The 21,699-nt window shown below is 47.7% G+C and overlaps 1 protein-coding gene across 4 annotated transcripts in view; it reads right to left on the bottom strand.

The window, feature by feature from the left end:
• Nucleotides 1-148: 148 nt before the first annotated feature.
• LOC129829586 (tensin-2-like) overlaps nucleotides 149-21,699 on the bottom strand; it is a 69,352-nt gene continuing 47,801 nt past the window's right edge. For 2 of the 4 annotated variants that reach the window (XM_055891361.1, XM_055891363.1), the window contains exons 4-28: nucleotides 19,710-19,748; nucleotides 17,908-17,949; nucleotides 17,760-17,809; nucleotides 15,917-16,100; nucleotides 15,003-15,053; nucleotides 14,786-14,908; nucleotides 14,422-14,486; nucleotides 14,093-14,176; nucleotides 12,827-12,939; nucleotides 12,406-12,466; nucleotides 12,175-12,250; nucleotides 11,885-12,014; nucleotides 11,394-11,459; nucleotides 10,606-10,722; nucleotides 8,967-10,475; nucleotides 8,659-8,821; nucleotides 6,763-8,540; nucleotides 6,543-6,674; nucleotides 6,333-6,428; nucleotides 6,046-6,123; nucleotides 5,095-5,175; nucleotides 4,742-4,910; nucleotides 4,396-4,464; nucleotides 3,490-3,519; nucleotides 149-2,923 (exon numbers count right to left, since the gene is read on the bottom strand). In XM_055891361.1, coding sequence (XP_055747336.1) covers nucleotides 2,782-2,923; nucleotides 3,490-3,519; nucleotides 4,396-4,464; nucleotides 4,742-4,910; nucleotides 5,095-5,175; nucleotides 6,046-6,123; nucleotides 6,333-6,428; nucleotides 6,543-6,674; nucleotides 6,763-8,540; nucleotides 8,659-8,821; nucleotides 8,967-10,475; nucleotides 10,606-10,722; nucleotides 11,394-11,459; nucleotides 11,885-12,014; nucleotides 12,175-12,250; nucleotides 12,406-12,466; nucleotides 12,827-12,939; nucleotides 14,093-14,176; nucleotides 14,422-14,486; nucleotides 14,786-14,908; nucleotides 15,003-15,053; nucleotides 15,917-16,100; nucleotides 17,760-17,809; nucleotides 17,908-17,949; nucleotides 19,710-19,748 — 5,448 coding nt within the window. In that variant the 3' untranslated portion in view covers nucleotides 149-2,781. The remainder of the gene's footprint in view (nucleotides 2,924-3,489; nucleotides 3,520-4,395; nucleotides 4,465-4,741; nucleotides 4,911-5,094; nucleotides 5,176-6,045; nucleotides 6,124-6,332; nucleotides 6,429-6,542; nucleotides 6,675-6,762; nucleotides 8,541-8,658; nucleotides 8,822-8,966; nucleotides 10,476-10,605; nucleotides 10,723-11,393; nucleotides 11,460-11,884; nucleotides 12,015-12,174; nucleotides 12,251-12,405; nucleotides 12,467-12,826; nucleotides 12,940-14,092; nucleotides 14,177-14,421; nucleotides 14,487-14,785; nucleotides 14,909-15,002; nucleotides 15,054-15,916; nucleotides 16,101-17,759; nucleotides 17,810-17,907; nucleotides 17,950-19,709; nucleotides 19,749-21,699) is intronic. The other 2 variants (XR_008755415.1, XM_055891362.1) reach the window with 2 other exon arrangements.

Raw genomic sequence — 21,699 nt, forward strand, 5'->3', positions numbered from 1 at the left:
TGTCTGTGTGTCGCTTGTGTGTGACGTTTCTGTTTTCAACCCTTATTCTTGCTCTTGAAAAGTGCTTGTTTCTAAGCAAAATACACAAGGCTTTAAATTCTTGAGTACAGTTTAGAAACCTAGAGATAGTAAATCCAATGAGCAGAAATCAGATTTGGTACCACAACTTTGTATTATTATATTCATTTGTGCATACAAAGCTTTCTTAAAAAAATAGCATATAACAGATTATTTTCCTTACGAATGTTTCCTTTTGACTTTCACTTTCCTAGCTGCATGTGAGAAAATATATTACTACATATAAAGATCAATAAGAAAACAGACCACAATATATTACCACTGTTATACAAAGTAGTCTTCATGTCCAACAAAAACAATGCAAAACTCGAACAATACAAACACATGAAGCTTAAAAATATGAATGATTCAATCTTAATACAGGAGTGCTTTGTCTTTGGTTAAGTACATAGGACCTTAGACACCTCTCTGATTTGTGTTTGTACATAAAGTCATACAGGTAAAAAGACGTGAGCGTTATGTTGACGTTGTGGCAAAGACAGGACCTCATCCTTGTCTTGTTTGTAATGGTTGAATATATTTCTCAATAATATACAATATAATAAGGAATATTATTTGCACCATAGGTTAGATAATTGACCCATAATATATGTGTATAATAGAACTACATGACTATTTGAAGGGATATTATTATTGTGTATAGCGCTTGACACAAGAATCCATGGTTATACAATACACTGGGGAGGGCAGTGGTGTGGCACACCCTTGTTCCTTGGTTGTTCTTGGTTACTGCAAGCGTTTCTTTCTAGGGCAAAATTCATAAGAACGTACATGTGAACTCAATATAACAATACCCCATAATCTCTGGGACTTGCTATATCTGTGCCCTAACCCCTAGCCTCCACCAACATTACCATATCTGTACCCTAACCCCTAGCCTCCACATACATTACCATATCTGTACCCTAACCTCTAGCCTCCACCACATTACCATATCTGTGCCCTAACCTCTAGCCTCCACATACATTACCATATCTGTACCCTAACCCCTAGCCTCCACCACATTACCATATCTGTACCCTAACCTCTAGCCTCCACATACATTACCATATCTGTGCCCTAACCTCTAGCCTCCACATACATTACCATATCTGTGCCCTAACCTCTAGCCTCCACCACATTACCATATCTGTGCCCTAACCTCTAGCCTCCACATACATTACCATATCTGTACCCTAACCCCTAGCCTCCACCACATTACCATATCTGTACCCTAACCTCTAGCCTCCACATACATTACCATATCTGTGCCCTAACCTCTAGCCTCCACATACATTACCATATCTGTGCCCTAACCCCTAGCCTCCACCACATTACCATATCTGTGCCCTAACCTCTAGCCTCCACATACATGACCATATCTGTACCCTAACCCCTAGCCTCCGCATACATTACCATATCTGTACCCTAACCTCTAGCCTCCACCACATTACCATATCTGTGCCCTAACCTCTAGCCTCCACATACATGACCATATCTGTACCCTAACCCCTAGCCTCCACATACATTACCATGTCTGTGCCCTAGCCCCTAGCCTCCCCACACATTGATATCCTAACCACATACACTCTGTTGCTTGCACATTACAAATAGACGTTTCTCACTTTTACTTTCTACTGTAGCATAACATATCCTGCTGTAGCCAAATGTAGTATACTGTAGCCTAATGTAGTCAGTCTACTGCAGCTTACTGTCGTCTGCTGTAATCTACTGCAGCCTATGGTAGTCTACTGTAATCTACTGTAGCCTAATGTAGTCAGTCTAATGCAGCCTACTGTCATCTGCTGTAATCTACTGCAGTCTACTGTAATCTACTGTAGCCTAACATACCCTGCTGTAGCCTAATGTAGTCAGTCTACTGCAGCCTACTGTAGTCTACTGTAGCCTAATGTAGCCTAATCTAATATACTGTAGCCTAATGTAATACACTGTAGCCTAATGTAGTCAGTCTACTGTAGCCTATTGTAGTCTACTGTAATCTACTGTAGCCTAATGTATCCTAATGTAGTCTACTATAGTCTACTGTAGCCTAAAATACCCTGCTGTAGCCTAATGTAGTCTACTGTAATCTACTGTTGCCTAATGTAGTCTAATGTAGCCTAATGTAGTCTACTGTAGCCTAATGTAGTCAGTCCAGAGTAGCCTACTGTAGCCTTATTTATCCTACTGTAATCTACTGTAGCCTAATGTAGCCTAATGTAGTCAGTCTACTGTAGCCTACTGTCGTCTACTGTAGCCTACTGTAATCTACTGTAGCCTAATGTAGTTAGCCTACTGTAGCCTACTGTATCCTACTGTATGACCAAATCATCTTCTACATTTTGGTTGACTTACACTTATGATTGTCAAAGGGAGAGTGACAGGGTTGAGGCAAGATCTTTGGTAGGCTAGGCTACTTATTGATACCTTAGATTACTGACTAACAAGTGACAACAACGCTTTTGTAGCTTGAAGGCAACTATCAAGGTCGGCATTATAGACATTAGAATATAAACAACGATTACATTTTGATTATAATTCAAAATGGCAGTCATGTTTAAAATGTTGAAACCTTTGGGGTCAAAACTCAGTCTTTGAAAAGATGCCACCACCACTGGTGCTTTGTGGGTCTGTAAAGCATTTCTGTAGCCTCCTGACTCTCTTTAGGAGTTGTGACAGTGTTGTTACGGTGACAGGTCCTTGGCTTGCTCCTTTTCTGTCTCTCTACCTGCGCTGCGGCCCTAACATCACCTTGTTGATGAAGTTGACGATGGCTGAGGCAGGCTGCTCCGGGTCGAGCTCTGCAAACAGATGACACACGTTCTCTGCCATGCTGCCTGGCTTCTTGGCTACAAACCCAAACACCCTATTGAACAGGAGGAGGAGGAGGAGAAAGAGAGGGGAAAGGAAAGAGATAGAGGGGGGAGAAATATACACTTACTCAGACATAGTGATGCCCATTCTTACTGGCTTGATATGACGACTGAGACCTCTGATCAACTCTTGAGAAGGAAACAGGGGGAGACTGAAGTATGGGCCAGGAAATTACAGCTACTGTAGTAGAAGGTGCAACCTGGAAGGATAATATTTGCCGTGTTCAACCATCCTGATCTCATAAGCTTCCATACTGTTTCGCCCTCTCAGATTCAGTGGAGTGAAACGAAACGCGAGACCAGCGTTCAGGATGGTGGATCAGGTTAGCATAATATTTCCTAAGCTAAAATACAATATTTTTTTTCAATCATCAAACCCCACAAATGTTTGTAAATTGACATAAAACAGGAACTGTGAGCATAGATATTTGTGAACATGAATTTGAGACTGTGTTCATGATCAACAGATATATACCGGGATGACGGCCAAGGCACAGAAGCAATAAAATGCCATGCAGGTAATCAAACATTGTCAACACACATTAAGTGCAGAACTTACTTAGAAGTTGTGCTGTCTGAGTTAGTCCACCTGAAGCAAAGAGACAGACAGAGCTCTCAAACAAGCACAGAGGCATAGTTTACAGCTGCAGTCACAGCCAAGGCCTGCAATACCCAGTCATACACACACTCTCTCCATCTCTCTCTCTCTCTCTCACACACACACACACACACACACACACACACACACACACACACACACACACACACACACACACACACACACACACACACACACACACACACACACACACACACACACACACACACACACACACACACACACACACACACTTCAAGCTCATACAGATCCATGCACAAGATTAATGAAATATGGTGATGATTGAAATTCCTGTATTCTCTTATTTAAATGGATGGTTTAGATACACTGTGTGGTCAGAATGTTTCCATTATATTGAGGATATAGTACTAATGTAATACTGTGTGGTCAGAATGTTTCCATTACATTGAGGATATAGTACTGATGTAATACTGCGTGGTCAGAATGTTTCCATTACATTGAGGATATAGTACTGATGTAATACTGCGTGGTCAGAATGTTTCCATTACATTGAGGATATAGTACTAATGTAATACTGCGTGGTCAGAATGTTTCCATTACATTGAGGATATAGTACTGATGTAATACTGCGTGGTCAGAATGTTTCCATTACATTGAGGATATAGTACTAATGTAATACTGCGTGGTCAGAATGTTTCCATTACATTGAGGATATAGTACTAATGTAATACTGTGTGGTCAGAATGTTTCCATTATATTGAGGATGTGATACTGCCTGGCACTGGTTTCAATAACATCTCAGTCTTCAGTGGGATCTACAGTCTATCTGTCATATCTGTGGTTGTGATTAGGTTGTGTTCTGTGCTGGCTGGCTCCAGTGCCCACCTCCTGTCCTGGGGGTCGATGCTGCTGAAGGTCACACTGTTGACTGGGTAGTGTCTCCTGAAGAACACCCTATAGATAGATAGATAGATAGATAGATAGATAGATAGATAGACAGATAGACAGACAGACAGACAGACAGACAGACAGACAGACAGACAGACAGACAGACAGACAGACAGACCATTCAGTGTGACCATTGATATCCCAACCATCTCGATTAATCTACCACAATACATCCATGCAAACCTTTCTTACAATTTTCTTTACTTATCGCTAATGATATACTGAACATGGGTGATGGGCCTCAGAAATGTAGGCAATATGAACTGGTCAGTGGTCATGTTACCTGCGCTGGCTGTCGGTCAGTGTGATGCCCTGTGAGGACACTTTGAAGTGGACCACTGTGGCCGCTGGCCGGGGGTTCTGTGCCAGGGTGGCTCCGGTTGCTCTGGAGATGGCCTGGGGTCCGGTCAGTGACTCAGTCTCCACAGAGTTCAGGTAAAGCACATTACAGGCTGGAGAAGAGAGGGGGTGGGGCGGGACAGTTACTACTCAGACAAACAGGGATGTAACTATGGGGATCACTTTAGAGCACTGTGGTGATCATAGATGTCACACACAACAGGGTCTCTCACCAACAACAGCAGGAATGCAGCCATTAGTGATTGAACATTATGAAAACTGATTCATGGAACTCACCTGCACCCTGTTTGAGCAGGTCTGAAGCTGTGCTCATGTTACTGGCAGTCGACGGCAGCTCCTGCAATTCTCCAATGGAATCTACAACACGGAGATGGAAACAAGAGATAAAGGCATAATATACTCTGTCTCCATCTGGAGGGCATGGCTGGAAATGTTCCCACCAGGCCAGAAGTCAGTAATTATTTGCATTTTCAGCACAAATTGTCTCGTGATTTGATTGTGAGAGGGTACTTAGCATCAATGGTTAAAAAACTGCTTATTTTACTGAGGTGTGGACTGGTTCTTCAGTAGGCTAACTCGTTACAGCCCATAATGGGTTGTTGTGATGTTGAGTTTCAGTAGGCTAACTCATTACAGTCCATAATGGGTTGTTGAGTTTCAGTAGGCTAACTCGTTACAGTCCATAATGGGTTGTTGAGTTTCAGTAGGCTAACTCATTACAGTCCATAATGGGTTGTTGAGTTTCAGTAGGCTAACTCGTTACAGTCCATAATGGGTTGTTGAGTTTCAGTAGGCTAACTCATTACAGTCCATAATGGGTTGTTGAGTTTCAGTAGGCTAACTCATTACAGTCCATAATGGGTTGTTGAGTTTCAGTAGGCTAACTCATTACAGTCCATAATGGGTTGTTGGGATGTTGAGTTTCAGTAGGCTAACTCGTTAAAGCCCATAATGGGTTGTTGGGATGTTGAGTTTCAGTAGGCTAACTCATTACAGCCCATAATGGGTTGTTGAGTTTCAGTAGGCTAACAACATTACAGCCCATAATGGGTTGTTGGGATGTTGAGTTTCAGTAGGCTAACTCGTTACAGTCCATAATGGGTTGTTGGGATGTTGAGTTTCACTAGGCTAACAACATTACAGCCCATAATGGGTTGTTGGGATGTTGAGTTTCACTAGGCTAACTCGTTACAGTCCATAATGTGACGTTGGGATGTTGCTGCTGACCTTTCTCTGGGATCCGTAGGGAACAGGGCAGAGAGATGGGAGTGATGGAGTGTTGGTATACTAACGCAGACAAACTCCCTGTGGAACACGCACGCGCACGCACGCACGCACACACACACACACACACACACACACACACACACACACACACACACCCACACACACACACACAATTAGACTAACTTCTCCATTGGGCAGAGCAACTATTGAACATATCACTTGAAATGACTGAAAACTAACAATGTAGCCCAAAACTGAGAGCATACTATTCTTTATGAACAGCTCACCAAAATGGGGCTCATTCTGACACCCTTTAATATTCACTCCACGGGGGCCCGTCTCAATCAGGAAGTGTCGCACCAGCTGCTCCAATGGATCGACCACTGTGTGTGTGTGTTACAGGGAGAACATTACTAGCTAGCAGATAAATGAAGTGCTTTGTGTCGAAGAAATCTAGGTGGTTGAGATGAAGACAAGGGGCAGTCATTGAGTCACACCTCTGCTACTGTGGTTGTTGAGGTTAGCGGGCGGGGTGGCCACTTTCAGCGCCAGGCCATAGGCTCCCTGGAAGGAGTTGCTGTCCCGGATAAGAAAGGCCCCTGGTTCTCTCTCCTTCAGCGCAGCTATGGCTACAGGAATAGAGAAAATAGACGTACAATTTTTTTCATGCATATTGCATAACAGTCTGCTTTATTTATGAAGAGTAACTGAAGTTACCTTGGTCCCTGGAGATGCCAGGCTTGTACCAGAAGCGTGAGTTGTCCTGGACAAACGTAACACTGACTCTGCCTGCCATCTCACTCTCCAGAGATAGCACTCCCTCTCCTTGGCCTGCAGGGGGCGCCATCTCCCCCACCGTTGGAGAGAAGGTGACATGGTGCTGTGATGGGGTTGGCCTCAGGGTCCTCACCCCGAAATTAGGCGACCCTGGCTGGGCAGACTGACCCCGCTTCTCTGGGAGTGGGCGCTGGGGGATGGTGACAGGAGTGTAGCTCGAGTATGGCACATGTGGGACAGATTGGGGATAGCAGCCGGTGGCAGAGGTGGGGAATGTGGGGGTGGTGTGTACCTCAGGGGCTGGAGAGTGCCCGCTGGTGCTGCCCTCCATGCCAGGGTAGTGCTGCAGGGGTCCTGGGGGCTCAGTGACCAGCATCAACCTCCGGCCCAGGGTGGCGAAGCCGGGCACAGGAGGTTCTGAGGAGGGGGACCCTTCCAGACTGCTGATAGGAGACTTGGGGGAGGAAGTGGCAGTGGAGGTGGAGCTGGATTTAGGGACCTCTGTGGTCAGTTTCCTGAGTGGACATGCTCCAGGTACAGGGTTGGGGGACTGGAACTGGGGCTGGCCAACAGGAGGCAGTATAGCAGTCTCTGTAGGAAGGGTGGTCTTTGGACCAGTTAGGCTAGCTTTCTCAGTGGGTGTCTGAGTGGGTGTAGCAGGGTGGCAGTGGTTGCTGGGCTGGCTGGTTGTAGTTGAGGGTGAAGGTGTAGCACTGTGGTTCTGGGGCTGGTAGGGTGAAGATGTAGCACTGTGGTTCTGGGGCTCGTAGGGTAAAGATGTAGCACTGTGGTTCTGGGGCTGGTGGGGTGAAGATGTAGCACTGTGGTTCTGGGGCTGGTGGGGTGAAGGTGTAGCACTGTGGTTCTGGGGCTGGTAGGGTGAAGGTGTAGCACTGTGGTTCTGGGGCTGGTGGGGTGAAGGTGTAGCACTGTGGTTCTGGGGCTGGTGGGGTGAAGGTGTAGCACTGTGGTTCTGGGGCTGGTGGGGTGAAGGTGTAGCACTGTGGTTCTGGGGCTGGTGGGGTGAAGGTGTAGCACTGTGGTTCTGGGGCTGGTGGGGTGAAGGTGTAGCACTGTGGATCTGGGGCTGGTGGGGTGAAGGTGTAGCACTGTGGTTCTGGGGCTGGTGGGGTGAAGATGTAGCACTGTGGTTCTGGGGCTGGTGGGGTGAAGGTGTAGCACTGTGGTTCTGGGGCTGGTGGGGTAAAGATGTAGCACTGTGGTTCTGGGGCTGGTGGGGTGAAGGTGTAGCACTGTGGATCTGGGGCTGGTGGGGTGAAGGTGTAGCACTGTGGTTCTGGGGCTGGTGGGGTGAAGGTGTAGCACTGTGGTTCTGGGGCTGGTGGGGTGAAGGTGTAGCACTGTGGTTCTGGGGCTGGTGGGGTGAAGGTGTAGCACTGTGGTTCTGGGGCTGGTAGGGTGAAGGTGTAGCACTGTGGTTCTGGGGCTGGTGGGGTGAAGATGTAGCACTGTGGTTCTGCTGGTGGGGTGAGGGTGGTTGTGTTGCTGTCAGTGTGGTCCAGTGGCTGTTGGGTTGGGTGGGGGAAGGAGTGAGTGTCACGGATGTAGACTGTAAAGGGTCAGGGATGTGTTGCTGGTTGACCTGCGACCCCTGAGCAGCAGCACTGCTGGGCCTATCCTGAGACTGGACAGACTCACAGTCACTGTTGACTATGTCAGTCGATCCAACTTCACACTCTTGCACACCTAGACTGAGGCTGAAACAAACAGAAAGTCATATTAAAGAGGTATGCAATATATTCTTACATTTAATGTTGGAATGTTTTATTTCTGATATGTGACTTTTGCAGATGTTAAAAACAACAGAATAGGCACCTTTCTTGTGTGCACAGAGGGCTGCTGGTGAGAACAGGGGTGGGCGGCCTAGAGAGGTCAGAGGGCGTGGAACATGGGACATCTCTTGAAGGATGCATCCTCTTGAAGGAACCCTGGGAGATGTGGTCCCGCCAACTCACGTTCTCACTCATCCCCCTTCCATCTTATGGAAGACAGCGAACAGAGAGAATGACTTTATGTGACAGAACTGACAGTTGAATAATGATTTCCTACATTTGTTTAAATGTATTTCATGAAATCATCTTATATGTTGTCACTAATAAATAACCCAGTGGGGGTTGTCTAACCTGTCTGGCTCTCGGATGGGTGCTGCTGAGGGTGGGCTTCGGAGTGGTGGTCTGCTGGCCCTCTGCTGTGGCTGCAGGGGCCTGACAGAGTGGAGGGAGGGGGCAGAGGGGAGGTGGACTCAGACTGGTAGCCTGAGGCATAACCCCTGCTCTCAGAGGGTGAGGGCTGGTAGGGGGAGCAGAGGCAGACCTGGTGCGGGGTCTGGTAGCCACTGCTGCTGCTGTTGCTGTACTTCAGGTCCAGGTGGGCGTGCCCGTGGGAGCGAGAAGCCTCCGGGTATGCAGGGTGGCCGGACGGTAGGGGGTCAAAGGTGAAGGCAGGTAGCTCGTGGTCCTGAAGCCTGTAGGCCCTCCGGTGCCAATAGTCGGCCTTTCTCTCCCTCTCCCATTGGAGCTCTGCCTCCCTGTCTCTCTCCCAGTGCAGTGACATCTCCCTGCCTCTTCTCAGTCCTGCTGCCTCCCTCTCCCAGTGCATCTCTGCCCCTCTAGGCAGCTCAGACTCCCTTACTCTCCTTAGCCCTGCTTCCCGATGCTGCAGTTCTGCCTCTCTGTCCCAGTGGAAGCTCTCTCCTCGCTCCAGCCGCAGGCCGTGGAAGGCTGTATCCTCCCTCCTGATGAGGCAGTCCCGGCAGGGGCAGCTAGGGGGCGGCAGGCCGTCCAGCAGCAGCATATCTTGGTAGGACCCGGAGGACTTGGGGTGGTGAGGGTGATGGTGGGTGTGTGAGGGAGGGTGGTGGTACGGACCATAGTCATCACTTCTACAGAGCAGGCGCCCGGGATGAAGGGTGTGGGGGTGAGAGGTCAGGTCCTGGGATGGATACGGGCACAGAGAGGGGTGACGAGAGGGTCCCTCACGGTGCTGGTAGTGTGGAGGGTCCTGCTGGCGATTCCATACCAGGTCAGGGGGAGGCAGGGCCTGATGGGGGTGAGGGTGTGGGCTGTAGTGCTGACACAGGTCCATGTGTGAGGGGACGGTGGCAGGGTTAGTCAAGGGCGGTGACCCAGGGTGGCCGTTGGTGCCCGGCGCTCTGTCCCGGCAGTAGCCGCTGGACATGAGGTGGAGTCGGTCGCAGCCGGGCTCGGCACAGCGCTGGGAGTGGTAGCCCACCCGGCAAGAACAGGAGCGGTCCAACCTCAGGGTGCCTGTCTGCTCAGACGGCGAGGACGAGTCCCCATCGTCCAGGATGGCAGTCTCCCTCTCTCTGTCCAGGCCATCCCTCTCCCCCTCGATGCCCCCCAGCAGTCGGTCCAGGTCCTCTCTCTCCTGCCGGGTGGGTGGCGGGAGCCCTCGGGACTCCTCTGGCCGCTCTGCGAGGGCAGACGAGTGGCCGGAGTGAGTGAGAGAGTCAGAGCTGGGAGAGAGCAGATGGCTCTGACTGGGCCTCTCCTCGCTGGTGCCTGCTGGACTGCCATTAGTGGAGGTCAGGGAGCCAGAGCCTGGGGCTGAGAGACGCTTCTTTATCTGGGCGTACAGACTTCCGTCCACTGGACCCCTGGTGTGGGCTATGTCTGAGAGGGGGAGAGAGAGCAGAGATTTAACATAGCTTCAGAGTACAGTATCATCAGCACAGTATTAACTGCGGGCTGAATGTGTTATTGAGAGTTTCTCCCTGGTCCTCTGTACTGCTCTGTACTGTACCATCGAGGCTGTCCTGGTAGCGCTGGTTGAAGTTCTCATAGGAGTCCCAGCGCACCACTGGATCAGCTGTGTTGTAGTCCACTGTGACAGCAGGGTCATTTCTCTGGTACTCACGCCCTGAGGAGAGAGTTCATGTTATTAGACACGTGATCAAACACATCAATACAAACGTGTTATTGTGTTCCCTGGCACTGTTACACTGTAAATGTGTAACGGATGTGAAATGGCTAGCTAGTTAGCGGGTACGCGCTAATACGTTTCAATCAGTTACGTCACTTGCTCTGAAACCTAGAAGTAGTGTTGCCCCTTGCTCTGTTTCTAGGTTTCGGTTTCTAGCTTCTAGGTTTCGGCTTTTGTGGAGCAATGGGTAACGACGCTTCGTGGGTGTCAGTTGTTGATGTGTGCAGAAGGTCCCTGGTTCGCGCCCGAGGTCGGGGCGAGGGGACGTACTAAAGTTATACTGTTACATTGATGCTGTTGACCCGGATCACTGGTTGCTGTGGAAAAGGAGGAGGATGAAAGGAGGGTGAGTGTAACGGATGTGAAATGGCTAGCTAGTTAGCAGGTACGCGCTAATAGCGTTTCAATCAGTTACGTCACTTGCTCTGAAACCTAGAAGTAGTGTTGCCCCTTGCTCTGCAAGGGCCGTGGCTTTTGTGGAGCGATGGGTAACGACGCTTCGTGGGTGACTGTTGTTGATGTGTGCAGAGGGTCCCTGGTTCGCACCCGTGTCGGGGCGAGGGGACGGTCTAAAGTTATACTGTTACAAATGCATAATTCAAACAAACCTTTCATTTTCTCTGGTCCAGAGGAGAAGACAAACTCCACAGTGGCATCCGAGGGAAATCGTTCATCTGAGAAAATACATTTTACTGTTTTCCTTTAAGTTCTGTCAGTAATTATCCGATTGGGATCATTACTGCCACATAATCCCCTGGTGCTTTTTCAGTACATGGCACAACTTTTCAGCTGGGAGTAATTTAACATTTCACAGAACGTAATCACATTAGCAGAATTAGGAAATGATCGTGTTCAATATACAATATACAATATACAATGAAGCAATGAACCACCACACATACTGTGTTGTTGAGGGATTGATTAATTTTGACACATCTGCTGCATACAGGCATTTCTACTGAGCACTTCCCTTAATCACCATGTTGAATAAACAAGTTTCATTGTTCCACACCGACCTAACAAAACAGATACCTCAGGCCCTGAACAGAGAGACCCTTTCCTCTCCCTGCCCCCTCCCCAGAACCCCACTAGTTCCTACCAGTACAGGCCTCATCCAGCTCCCCCTTGCCGAACCATAGCTGGGCCCCGTGGATGGTGCAAGTGTGGAACTGCAGTCTGAACACTGTGTCCCTCTCTGCACCCTGGGCCCGTCTGTGGTAACACTTCACCTGCAGGGAGAGACAGAGAGGTAGAGAGGGAACAGAACAACAGATCAGTGAGAAGAAGGAGAGGAGAAGCATACTTGATGGACTGCCAGTGGCAAGGCGGTGACTTCACTTGAGTAAAAAAGTGGACTAGTCTAATGGCCAGACAGATGGTCTCACTCACCATGATGTCTCCCTTCAGCAGCAGTGCTGGCTCAATGGTCACACACAGTCTTCTGCCCACAGAACCCTGCAAGTCACTGTGGACAGACAACACACAACATATCAATACAAATAGACACACACAAGGACAAGTAGACCTAAAGGCACATCCTGTCCAAGTTATAGAGATTTGTCTTTTCTGTCAGTGGTGTTGGTTGATAATACTGTAGGACATGAAGTGATGCAGACTCACTATATCCCTGAGGTGTAGACCAGCTGCATGGACTGGTAAAGCTTCAGGAAGGGGAAGTAACCTGGGCAACGATAAAGAGAGGCGGTGTTCAGTGTTACACAGTGGAATGCGCTGACTGTCTCTGTCCCTATCCGTCAAACAATTCAAGATAAACAGCCCAGTGTGTAGGTGGAGGGTGAAAACACTGCTATCCTTCACAGGGCCATATCTCAGAGCCTTCTGCACAGACAGGCCTTCACAGACACACACACACACACCTGGAACATGCACGCACTAGCACGCACACACACACCACGGTCTCTACTGTAAAGACAGACTGAGACGGACTCAACACCCGAGTGTAGTGGTCTAATCTGAGAGATGGGAGGAGCCAACTGTCAGTCAGGGTAAACAAGTGTGTGGTCCCCTCGCACGGCCTCACCTCCTTTGCCCTGGAAGTTAGGAAGCGTGGGGATGAGGACCTGGTGGAGGAATAGCGGACTGCTGTTCATCTTGATCGCCCCAGAGAGGAGCCCCCCAAAGTAGTAGATATACCTGAGAGAGATAGAGAGATAAAGAGGGAGGGAGGGCAGCGTGAGAGAGCGAGAGAGAGAGAGAGCGAGAGAGAGAGAGAGAGCAAGAGAGAGAGAGAGAGAGGGAAGAGGGAGAGAGAGAGAGAGCGAGGGAAGAGGGAGAGAGGGAGGGGTGGGTGATTAGTAAGCATACATCACAAAAGACAACATCAAATCAAATAAATCAACACTGAATGTAGGTGAAAAGGATGCATGAAGTAATATATACACTGAGTATACCAAACAGGAACACCTCCCCTTTTGCCCTCAGAACAGCCTCAATTCGTTGGGAATGGACTCTACAAGGTGTCAAAAGCGTTCCACAGGGATGTAGGCCCATGTTGACTCCCAATGCTGCAACAGTTGTGTCAAGTTGGCTGGAAGTCCTTTGGGTGGTGGACCATTCTTGATACCCACAGGAAACTGTTGAGCGTGAAAAACCCAGCAGCGTTGCAGTTGTTGACATAAACCGGTATGTCTGGCACCTACTACCATACCCCGTTCAAAGCCTGGCACCTACTACCAAACCCCGTTCAAAGCCTGGCACCTACTACCATACCCCGTTCAAAGCCTGGCACCTACTACCAAATCCCGTTCAAAGCCTGGCACCTACTACCATACCCCGTTCAAAGCCTGGCACCTACTACCAAACCCCGTTCAAAGCCTGGCACCTACTACCATACCCCGTTCAAAGCCTGGCACCTACTACCAAACCCCGTTCAAAGCCTGGCACCTACTACCAAACCCCGTTCAAAGCCTGGCACCTACTACCATACCCCGTTCAAAGGCACATAAATCTTCTGTCTTGCCCGTTCACCCTCTGAATGGCACAAATACACAATCCATGTCTCAATTGTCTCAAGGTTTAGAAATCCTTCTTTAACCTGTCTCCTCCCCTTCATCTACACTGATTGAAGTGGATTTAACAAGTCACATCAATAAGGGATCATAGCTTTCAGCTGGATTCACCTGGTCAGTCTATGTCATGGAAAGAGCACGTGTTCTTAATGTTTTGTACACTCAGTGTCTACCTGAGAGAGAGGGATGGGAAGGAAGAGGGAAAGAGCAAGAGAAACATACAGACATTTACAGCACTTGTTGGTTAGTGATATAGACAACATGTAGATGGTGCTTACCTGTTTTGGGACGGTTGGAGGGAGGAAGATACCTTATCCTCGCAGAACTTCCTCATGGCCAGGGTGCTGAGGGCCTGGTCTGCCCTGCTCAAACACAACAAAAACACAGAATTAAAGCGACACACTGCACAACAAGAATACACACTTCATGTAGAGAATTATACAACATTTACATAACTTTCCCATTATGGACAAGACCAGGCTCTCTGAGAGCCAGAAGTACATGAATGCAGCTGGCTTGAGCCAAAACAAGCCAGTTTCCACTACTACAGCCCTAAACCATGCTCAGTGTGGAAACTGTGGCTTTGGATGCAGGACAGAACACTCACCCTGCAGAGATCTTGCTGTAGTGCATGTAGGCTGCAATAATCACTCCTGTTTTGCCCTTGTTGCCCTGAAGGAGAAAGATCAGTGCCGAAAAAACATGAAGCCACAACGGTTTTTAGCCCCGGGCTTGAAGAATAAACTGATTATTATTGTTTTAAAGACACGAATGTCACTACCCCTACAAGATCTCATAGCAATTTCAACATTTCACAGTGAAAAGATACAAATATTACATATTGCACTGATCAAAGAGCCTCTGTGAGTGAAATACGTGAGTCATCTATGTGAAGCCAGCAGTCCCTAAAAGCCCCTAAAACAACAAAACTACCCTTTAAAACCTAGTCAGAAGCAGGCCTGAACCCTGACCTTGCAGTGCAGGACCACCACATGCTGGGGGTCGGAGGTCAGCCACGTCTCCATGGCCTTACACATGGCACAGATCTTGTCCAGGGGAGGGGCATGGAAGTCAGGCCAGCCGAAGTCAAGGACCTGAACCACATGGGAAAATAGTGAGGAAAAGTACATTCATATATTTAGCCTTAGAAACTGATACAGTATTGATACAGAAAATAAAAAATGATACCTTTGGATTCATGCGGGTGATGTCACGGTGCCGTTCAGAGAGGTTGAAGAGCTGAAAGGAAAATGGATATTCAAATGAATGTGTGTACAACCAGCCCAGCAAGCAGAGGCGTCATCACCATAGGGGGCACCCCCTCAGATTTGTCTTTTTTACATTTTCATATATAAAATAATCATATTTTGTTGTTTTGTTTCTCTGTAATACTACCGGCCACCTAGCCATTTTATTAAGTTGTCTTCAGCTAACCCATCTAGGTTCCGAATCTCCCAACCTCATCTCCCAATTAGCTACCAAGAATCCATTTCAGGCTATCAATCAAGTTAGAGTAGCTAGCTTGTCTAACTATCTTAGCTGGCATGTCTGCTGGCAAGGTTGGTATACTTTAGAAAAGCAAGCAATTACTAAATGTACTGAATAATACTCACATTCCTTTCAATCTTTAATCCAGATTTTAGCAGGGATGCAGAGAAGCATATTTAGTTTCTTTAAGAAAATAACCAAGAGGATACAGACAGCTCAAGAGAGATGTTTAGCTAGATGTTTCTTTGGCAGACAATTGAACATTATGATTATGGCTTTAGATTGCAGGAAAAGGTTGTTTCAATTGTTTGAAAAATTCTCAAACTTTCGAAAAGGGGGTCCTAGCCCCCCACCGGACCACCCCCCAGCCATCCTCACGTACTTTGTGACCCCTCAGATTTTTGTGTGGTGCATGACGCCCCTGCCAGCAAGTAACACATATAAAACCCCATATGAAAGCATCACTGAGTGTATGGCTAATTTCCAATATCCATACCAGCATACCACTTAGAATGCATGCCCAATGCATTCCTTCATATTAAGTGCTTTGCTGGTAGTGTGGATATTGGAAGCTAGTTCATATCTACATCAGCGGCAGGAAGTACAGTACTCACCAGGAACTTGTCCTGGTGCTTGGACCTGAGCATGGCGGTCACCTCCTTGAGGTTGAGACGGTAGCGCTGCTCGTCCAGCAGAGGGGGGAAGAACACGGAGATGATCCCCTCGGTGATGTAGGTCAGGTCAAAGTCATAATGACGCTCCATGACTCTCTCCATCACACGGTCCACACTGATACTCCTAATCAGGGAGATTGCTGGGATTTATGCTGTGGTCTATAGATTTCTGTTCTCTTACTGCTTTGAGCTCTAAAACAACCATGAAAACGTACATTTTCAGTCTCCCTTATATAAATTAACCCATTGTTCACCAAACTAGGGGTCGCGACGGATTTGAAGAATGAGGTAAAGAGAGAAACTCTGAAAAAGATGTAATGCACCACAGAAAGACCAGGAGGTAGTGCAGTTGGAGAATGAGATGAGGTGGGAAATGAGATGAGGTGGAGAATGAGATGAGGTAGATAATGAGATGATGCAGAGAATGAGATGAGGTGGAGAATGAGATGAGGTGGAGAATTAGATGAGGTGGAGCATGGCAGGAGGTGGAGAATGAGATCAGGTAGAGAATGAGATGAGGTGGAGAATGAGATGAGGTAGAGAATAAGATGAGGTGGAGAATGGCAGGAGGTGGAGAATGAGATGAGGTAGAAAATGAGATGTGGTGGAGAATGAGATGAGGTGGAGAATGGCAGGAGGTGGAGAATGGCAGGAGGTGGAGAATGAGATGTGGAGAATGAGATGAGGTGGAGAATGCCATGAGGTGGAGAATGAGATGAGGTAGAGAATGAGATGAGGTGGAGAATGGCAGGAGGTGGAGAACGAGATGAGGTAGAGAATGAGATGAGGTGGAGAATGAGATGAGTTGGAGAATGGCATGAGGTGGAGAATGAGATGAGGTAGAGAATGAGATGAGGTGGAGAATGAGATGAGTTGGAGAATGGCAGGAGGTGGAGAATGAGATGAGGTAGAGAATGAGATGAGGTGGAGAATGAGATGAGTTAGAGAATGGCAGGAGGTGGAGAATGAGATGAGGTAGAGAATGAGATGAGGTGGAGAATGAGATGAGGTGGAGAATGGCATGAGGTGGAGAATGAGATGAGGTGGAGAATGAGATGAGGTGGAGAATGAGATGAGTTGGAGAATGGCAGGAGGTAGAGAATGAGATGAGGTGGAGAATGAGATGAGGTGGAGAATGGCAGGAGGTGGAGAATGAGATGTGGAGAATGAGATGATGTGGAGAATGGCAGGAGGTGGAGAATGAGAGGGATAAAAGGAGGAGTGAGAACATAGAAACAGAGAGAGAGAGAGAGCGAGAGCGGGGAGAAGAGAAGAAAAATTAAGAGAATAAAGAGGAGTAGGAGTACATCCTCCTCCTCATCATAATGCTACAGTACATCATCGTCTCCCTCCTCTTCCTCCTCCTCCTCATCTCCATCCCCCTCCTCCTCCTCCTCATCCCCCTCCTCATCATAATGCTCCAGTACATCCTCCCACATCATCATCTCTCTCCTCCTCCTCATCCTCCCCCTCCTCCTCCCTCCCCCTCCTCTTCCTCCTCCTCATCATAATGCTCCAGTACATCCTCCTCCTCATCATAATGCAAGAGTACATCATCATCTCTCTCCTCCTCCTCTCCTTCCTCCTCCTTATCCTCCTCCTCATCATAATGGTCCAGTACATCCTCCTCCTCATCATCCTCCCCCTCACCCCCCCCCCCCCCTCCTCCTCCCCCCCTCATCATAATGCTCCATTAAATCCTCCTCCTCATCCTCCCCCTCCTCCTCATCCTCCTCTTGGAGGAAATTATGAATTGAAATAGGGTATGATAGAGCTGAGTTACCTGGAGAGGGTGTTCCTCTGTTTGTTGCAAGTCAAAGACCTTGTGGAGCCCTGAAGACAGAGAGAAATGAAATGACCACCATTTCTGACACCGATAAGAGAAACAGCATCAGCATTAATTTGTGGAGAGGAAGAAAGAACACTCTTACCAGGTGTTGGATGTGTCGGGATGGAGCAGGTCCTTTGCGCTGCTGTAGGCAACAAGAACCGACAAACGGTAATGCAACAAGAACCGACATACGGTAATGCAACAAGGAGAGACATACGGTAATGCAACAAGAAGAGACATACGGTAATGCAACAAGAAGAGACATACGGTAATGCAACAAGAACCGACATACGGTAATGCAACAAGGAGAGACATACGGTAATGCAACAAGGAGAGACATACGGTAATGCAATGAGAGGCATACGGTAATGCAACAAGGAGAGACATACGGTAATGCAACAAGAACCGACATACGGTAATGCAACAAGGAGAGACATACGGTAATGCAACGAGAGACATATGGTAATGCAACAAGGAGAGACATACGGTAATGCAACAAGGAGAGACATACGGTAATGCAACAAGGAGAGACATACGGTAATGCAACAAGAACCGACATACGGTAATGCAACAAGGAGAGACATACGGTAATGCAACAACGAGAGACATATGGTAATGCAACAAGAACCGACATACGGTAATGCAACAAGAACCGACATACGGTAATGCAACAAGAACCGACATACGGTAATGCAACAAGGAGAGACATACGGTAATGCAACAAGGAGAGACATACGGTAATGCAACAAGGAGAGACATACGGTAATGCAACAAGAACCGACATACGGTAATGCAACAAGGAGAGACATACGGTAATGCAACAAGGAGAGACATACGGTAATGCAACAAGGAGAGACATACGGTAATGCAACAAGGAGAGACATACGGTAATGCAACAAGAACCGACATACGGTAATGCAACAAGGAGAGACATACGGTAATGCAACAAGAACCGACATACGGTAATGCAACAAGGAGAGACATACGGTAATGCAACAAGGAGAGACATACGGTAATGCAACAAGGAGAGACATACGGTAATGCAACAAGAACCGACATACGGTAATGCAACAAGGAGAGACATACGGTAATGCAACAAGAACCGACATACGGTAATGCAACAAGGAGAGACATACGGTAATGCAACAAGGAGAGACATACGGTAATGCAACAAGGAGAGACATACGGTAATGCAACAAGGAGAGACATACGGTAATGCAACAAGAGACATACGGTAATGCAACAAGGAGAGACATACGGTAATGCAACAAGGAGAGACATACGGTAATGCAACAAGGAGAGACATACGGTAATGCAACAAGGAGAGACATACGGTAATGCAACAAGGAGAGACATACGGTAATGCAACAAGGAGAGACATACGGTAATGCAACAAGGAGAGACATACGGTAATGCAACAAGGAGAGACATACGGTAATGCAACAAGGAGAGACATACGGTAATGCAACAAGGAGAGACATACGGTAATGCAACAAGGAGAGACATACGGTAATGCAACAAACAGGCTTCTTTCCTGATGGCCCAACCCATACTACTTCCTGTTACAATCTACTTCTAGAAAACCCTCTCCTCATACGAGAACAAACCAAGCCCACTCTACAAGCCAAGGAAAAGAGAAGCTTCTGCCATTTTCCAACAGCACTGCAGATTTAGGGATGGTCACAGCTGGTTTATTTCAAACATAAATTGAAGGAATGAAGTGGACTATAAAAGAGAGAGAGAGAGAGAGAGAGAGAGAGAGAGAGAGAGAGAGAGAGAGAGAGAGAGAGAGAGAGAGAGAGAGAGAGAGAGAGAGAGAGAGAGAGAGAGAGCGAGGAGAGACGAGCGAGAGAGAGAGAGAGAGAGAGAGAGAGAGAGAGAGAGAGAGAGAGGTCAACTTACCAGATCAGACGGGAGAGCTGGGATGCAAGCTGTGGTCACCTGAAACATAACAACAGACCATTTTTCCAACGAGAAACAATATTAAACCAAACACACAGTCAAACATACACATAGCATTCTGAAGCTAACCGCTAAGTCTTGCTTTCCGCCGTCTGTTTTTTGTTGTTGTATTTTCCTCCAGGAAAGAGGGAAGGGAGTGGTGGGGCTGGCGAGGCCACCGGGGAAGATGGGCCGGAGGATATGCTCCCTCGCTCAGACGGACAGAGAGATAAAGAGAGAGAGAAAACACATCTAAAGCCAGATAAGAGAGCCCTGTCGTCCAACAAAGATATGATCCACCTGAACGTAGATTACAGTAGAAATGCCATGACCAGGAAAGTATGGTATGCAAGTCCCAACACTCTCAGAGGGGTTTGGTGGGACCGTCTGAGGCTGCTGCATTTATCTTGCTAATATATACTTCTCCTTGGTGTCACTCACACAATGGCACAGTTGTAGCCTGGGAGGATATGCACATGATCATAAGTGCACCAACAAGGTCATATGCACACTGATTCACATAAACAGACAAAGGGCCACAAAGTACAACTAATAGCCTGGTTAAAATCATACATTAGAAACTTTTGCTTTGACATCACTACAGCCTTTGCTGTCTGGCACGCACGCACGCACGCACACACGCACGCAAACACACACACACATACATAGGCGCACGCACGAACGCAAACACACACACACACACACACACACACACACACACACACACACACACACACACACACACACACACACACACACACACACACACACACACACACACACACACACACACACACACACACACACACACACACACACCATTTCCCATGTGCAGTGGGCTCCAGATCTTGACCTCTGTCCCAGAGGAAGTGGAAGCGCTGCAGCAGTGTTGGTGGGGCTGAGGCAGGGTCGAAGACCACAGTCATGCTTTCGTAATGGCTGAGCTCACTGCCGGCCAGTGTGTCCCAGCATTTCCACTCCCCAACCCTGTTGCGCCTGTTTGTATGGCCACAGGAAAGGGCAAGGGCTTGTACATCTCATTGTGTACAGAGGGAAGTGACAGAAGCCTTGGGTAGGGGTGTGTCTGAGGGTGTGGGCCAAATATAACTAGTGTTCATCTCTAAGAAAGTGTGTGAGCCTCAAACCTCTTCTTGTCATACAGATGCTAGAATAGGTCAGGGGTCAACAGACAATGTGCTGAAACGAGACACATGACTACATCAGAGAGCTTGTTTCAGTCAATTTCATGTAAACACCACTGCTATATTCTGTAAAAAAAAAAAAAAAAAATCAAGAATTATAGCAGATCTTACCCAGTGAGCAGAATTGGTTGAAAAACATATTTTCAACATATTTTCAACCCCAAAATATCTATTTTCAACATCTTGTGCAATAGGGTATCCTGTGTCCTGGCTACAAGTTGGGCTTGGAAAACTGAGAACACGTAACTTGCGGGAACAAGAACCATGTCTAAAAGGATGTACGGTTCTGCTGCTAACATGAAACCAGTTTGAAAGAACAACATAGAAAGGCAACCAGACAGCACTCTAGTAAAATGTTCCACTCTCTCTCTGTCTCTCTCTCCCTGTCTCTCTCTCCAACGGTCCCTCTAATCTACCTCAACCTTCTCTCTCCCGCCACATCCTCTCTCTCTCTCTCTCTCTCTCTCTCTCTCTCTCTCTCTCTCTCCTCTCTCTTCTCTCTCTCTCTCTCTCCTCTCTCTCTCTCTCTCCTCTCTCTCTCTCTCTCTCTCTCTCTCTCTCTCTCTCTCTCTCTCTCTCTCTCTCTCTCTCTCTCTCTCTCTCTCTCTCTCTCTCTCTCTCCAACGGTCCCTCTAATCTACCTCAACCTTTTCTCTCCTGCCACATCCTCTCTCTCTCTCTCTCTCTCTCTCTCTCTCTCTCTCTCCAACGGTCCCTCTCCTCTACCTCAACCTTCTCTCTCCCGCCAC

The sequence above is a fragment of the Salvelinus fontinalis genome, chromosome 31 (genome assembly GCF_029448725.1).
Source record: "Salvelinus fontinalis isolate EN_2023a chromosome 31, ASM2944872v1, whole genome shotgun sequence".
NCBI lineage: Eukaryota > Metazoa > Chordata > Actinopteri > Salmoniformes > Salmonidae > Salvelinus > Salvelinus fontinalis.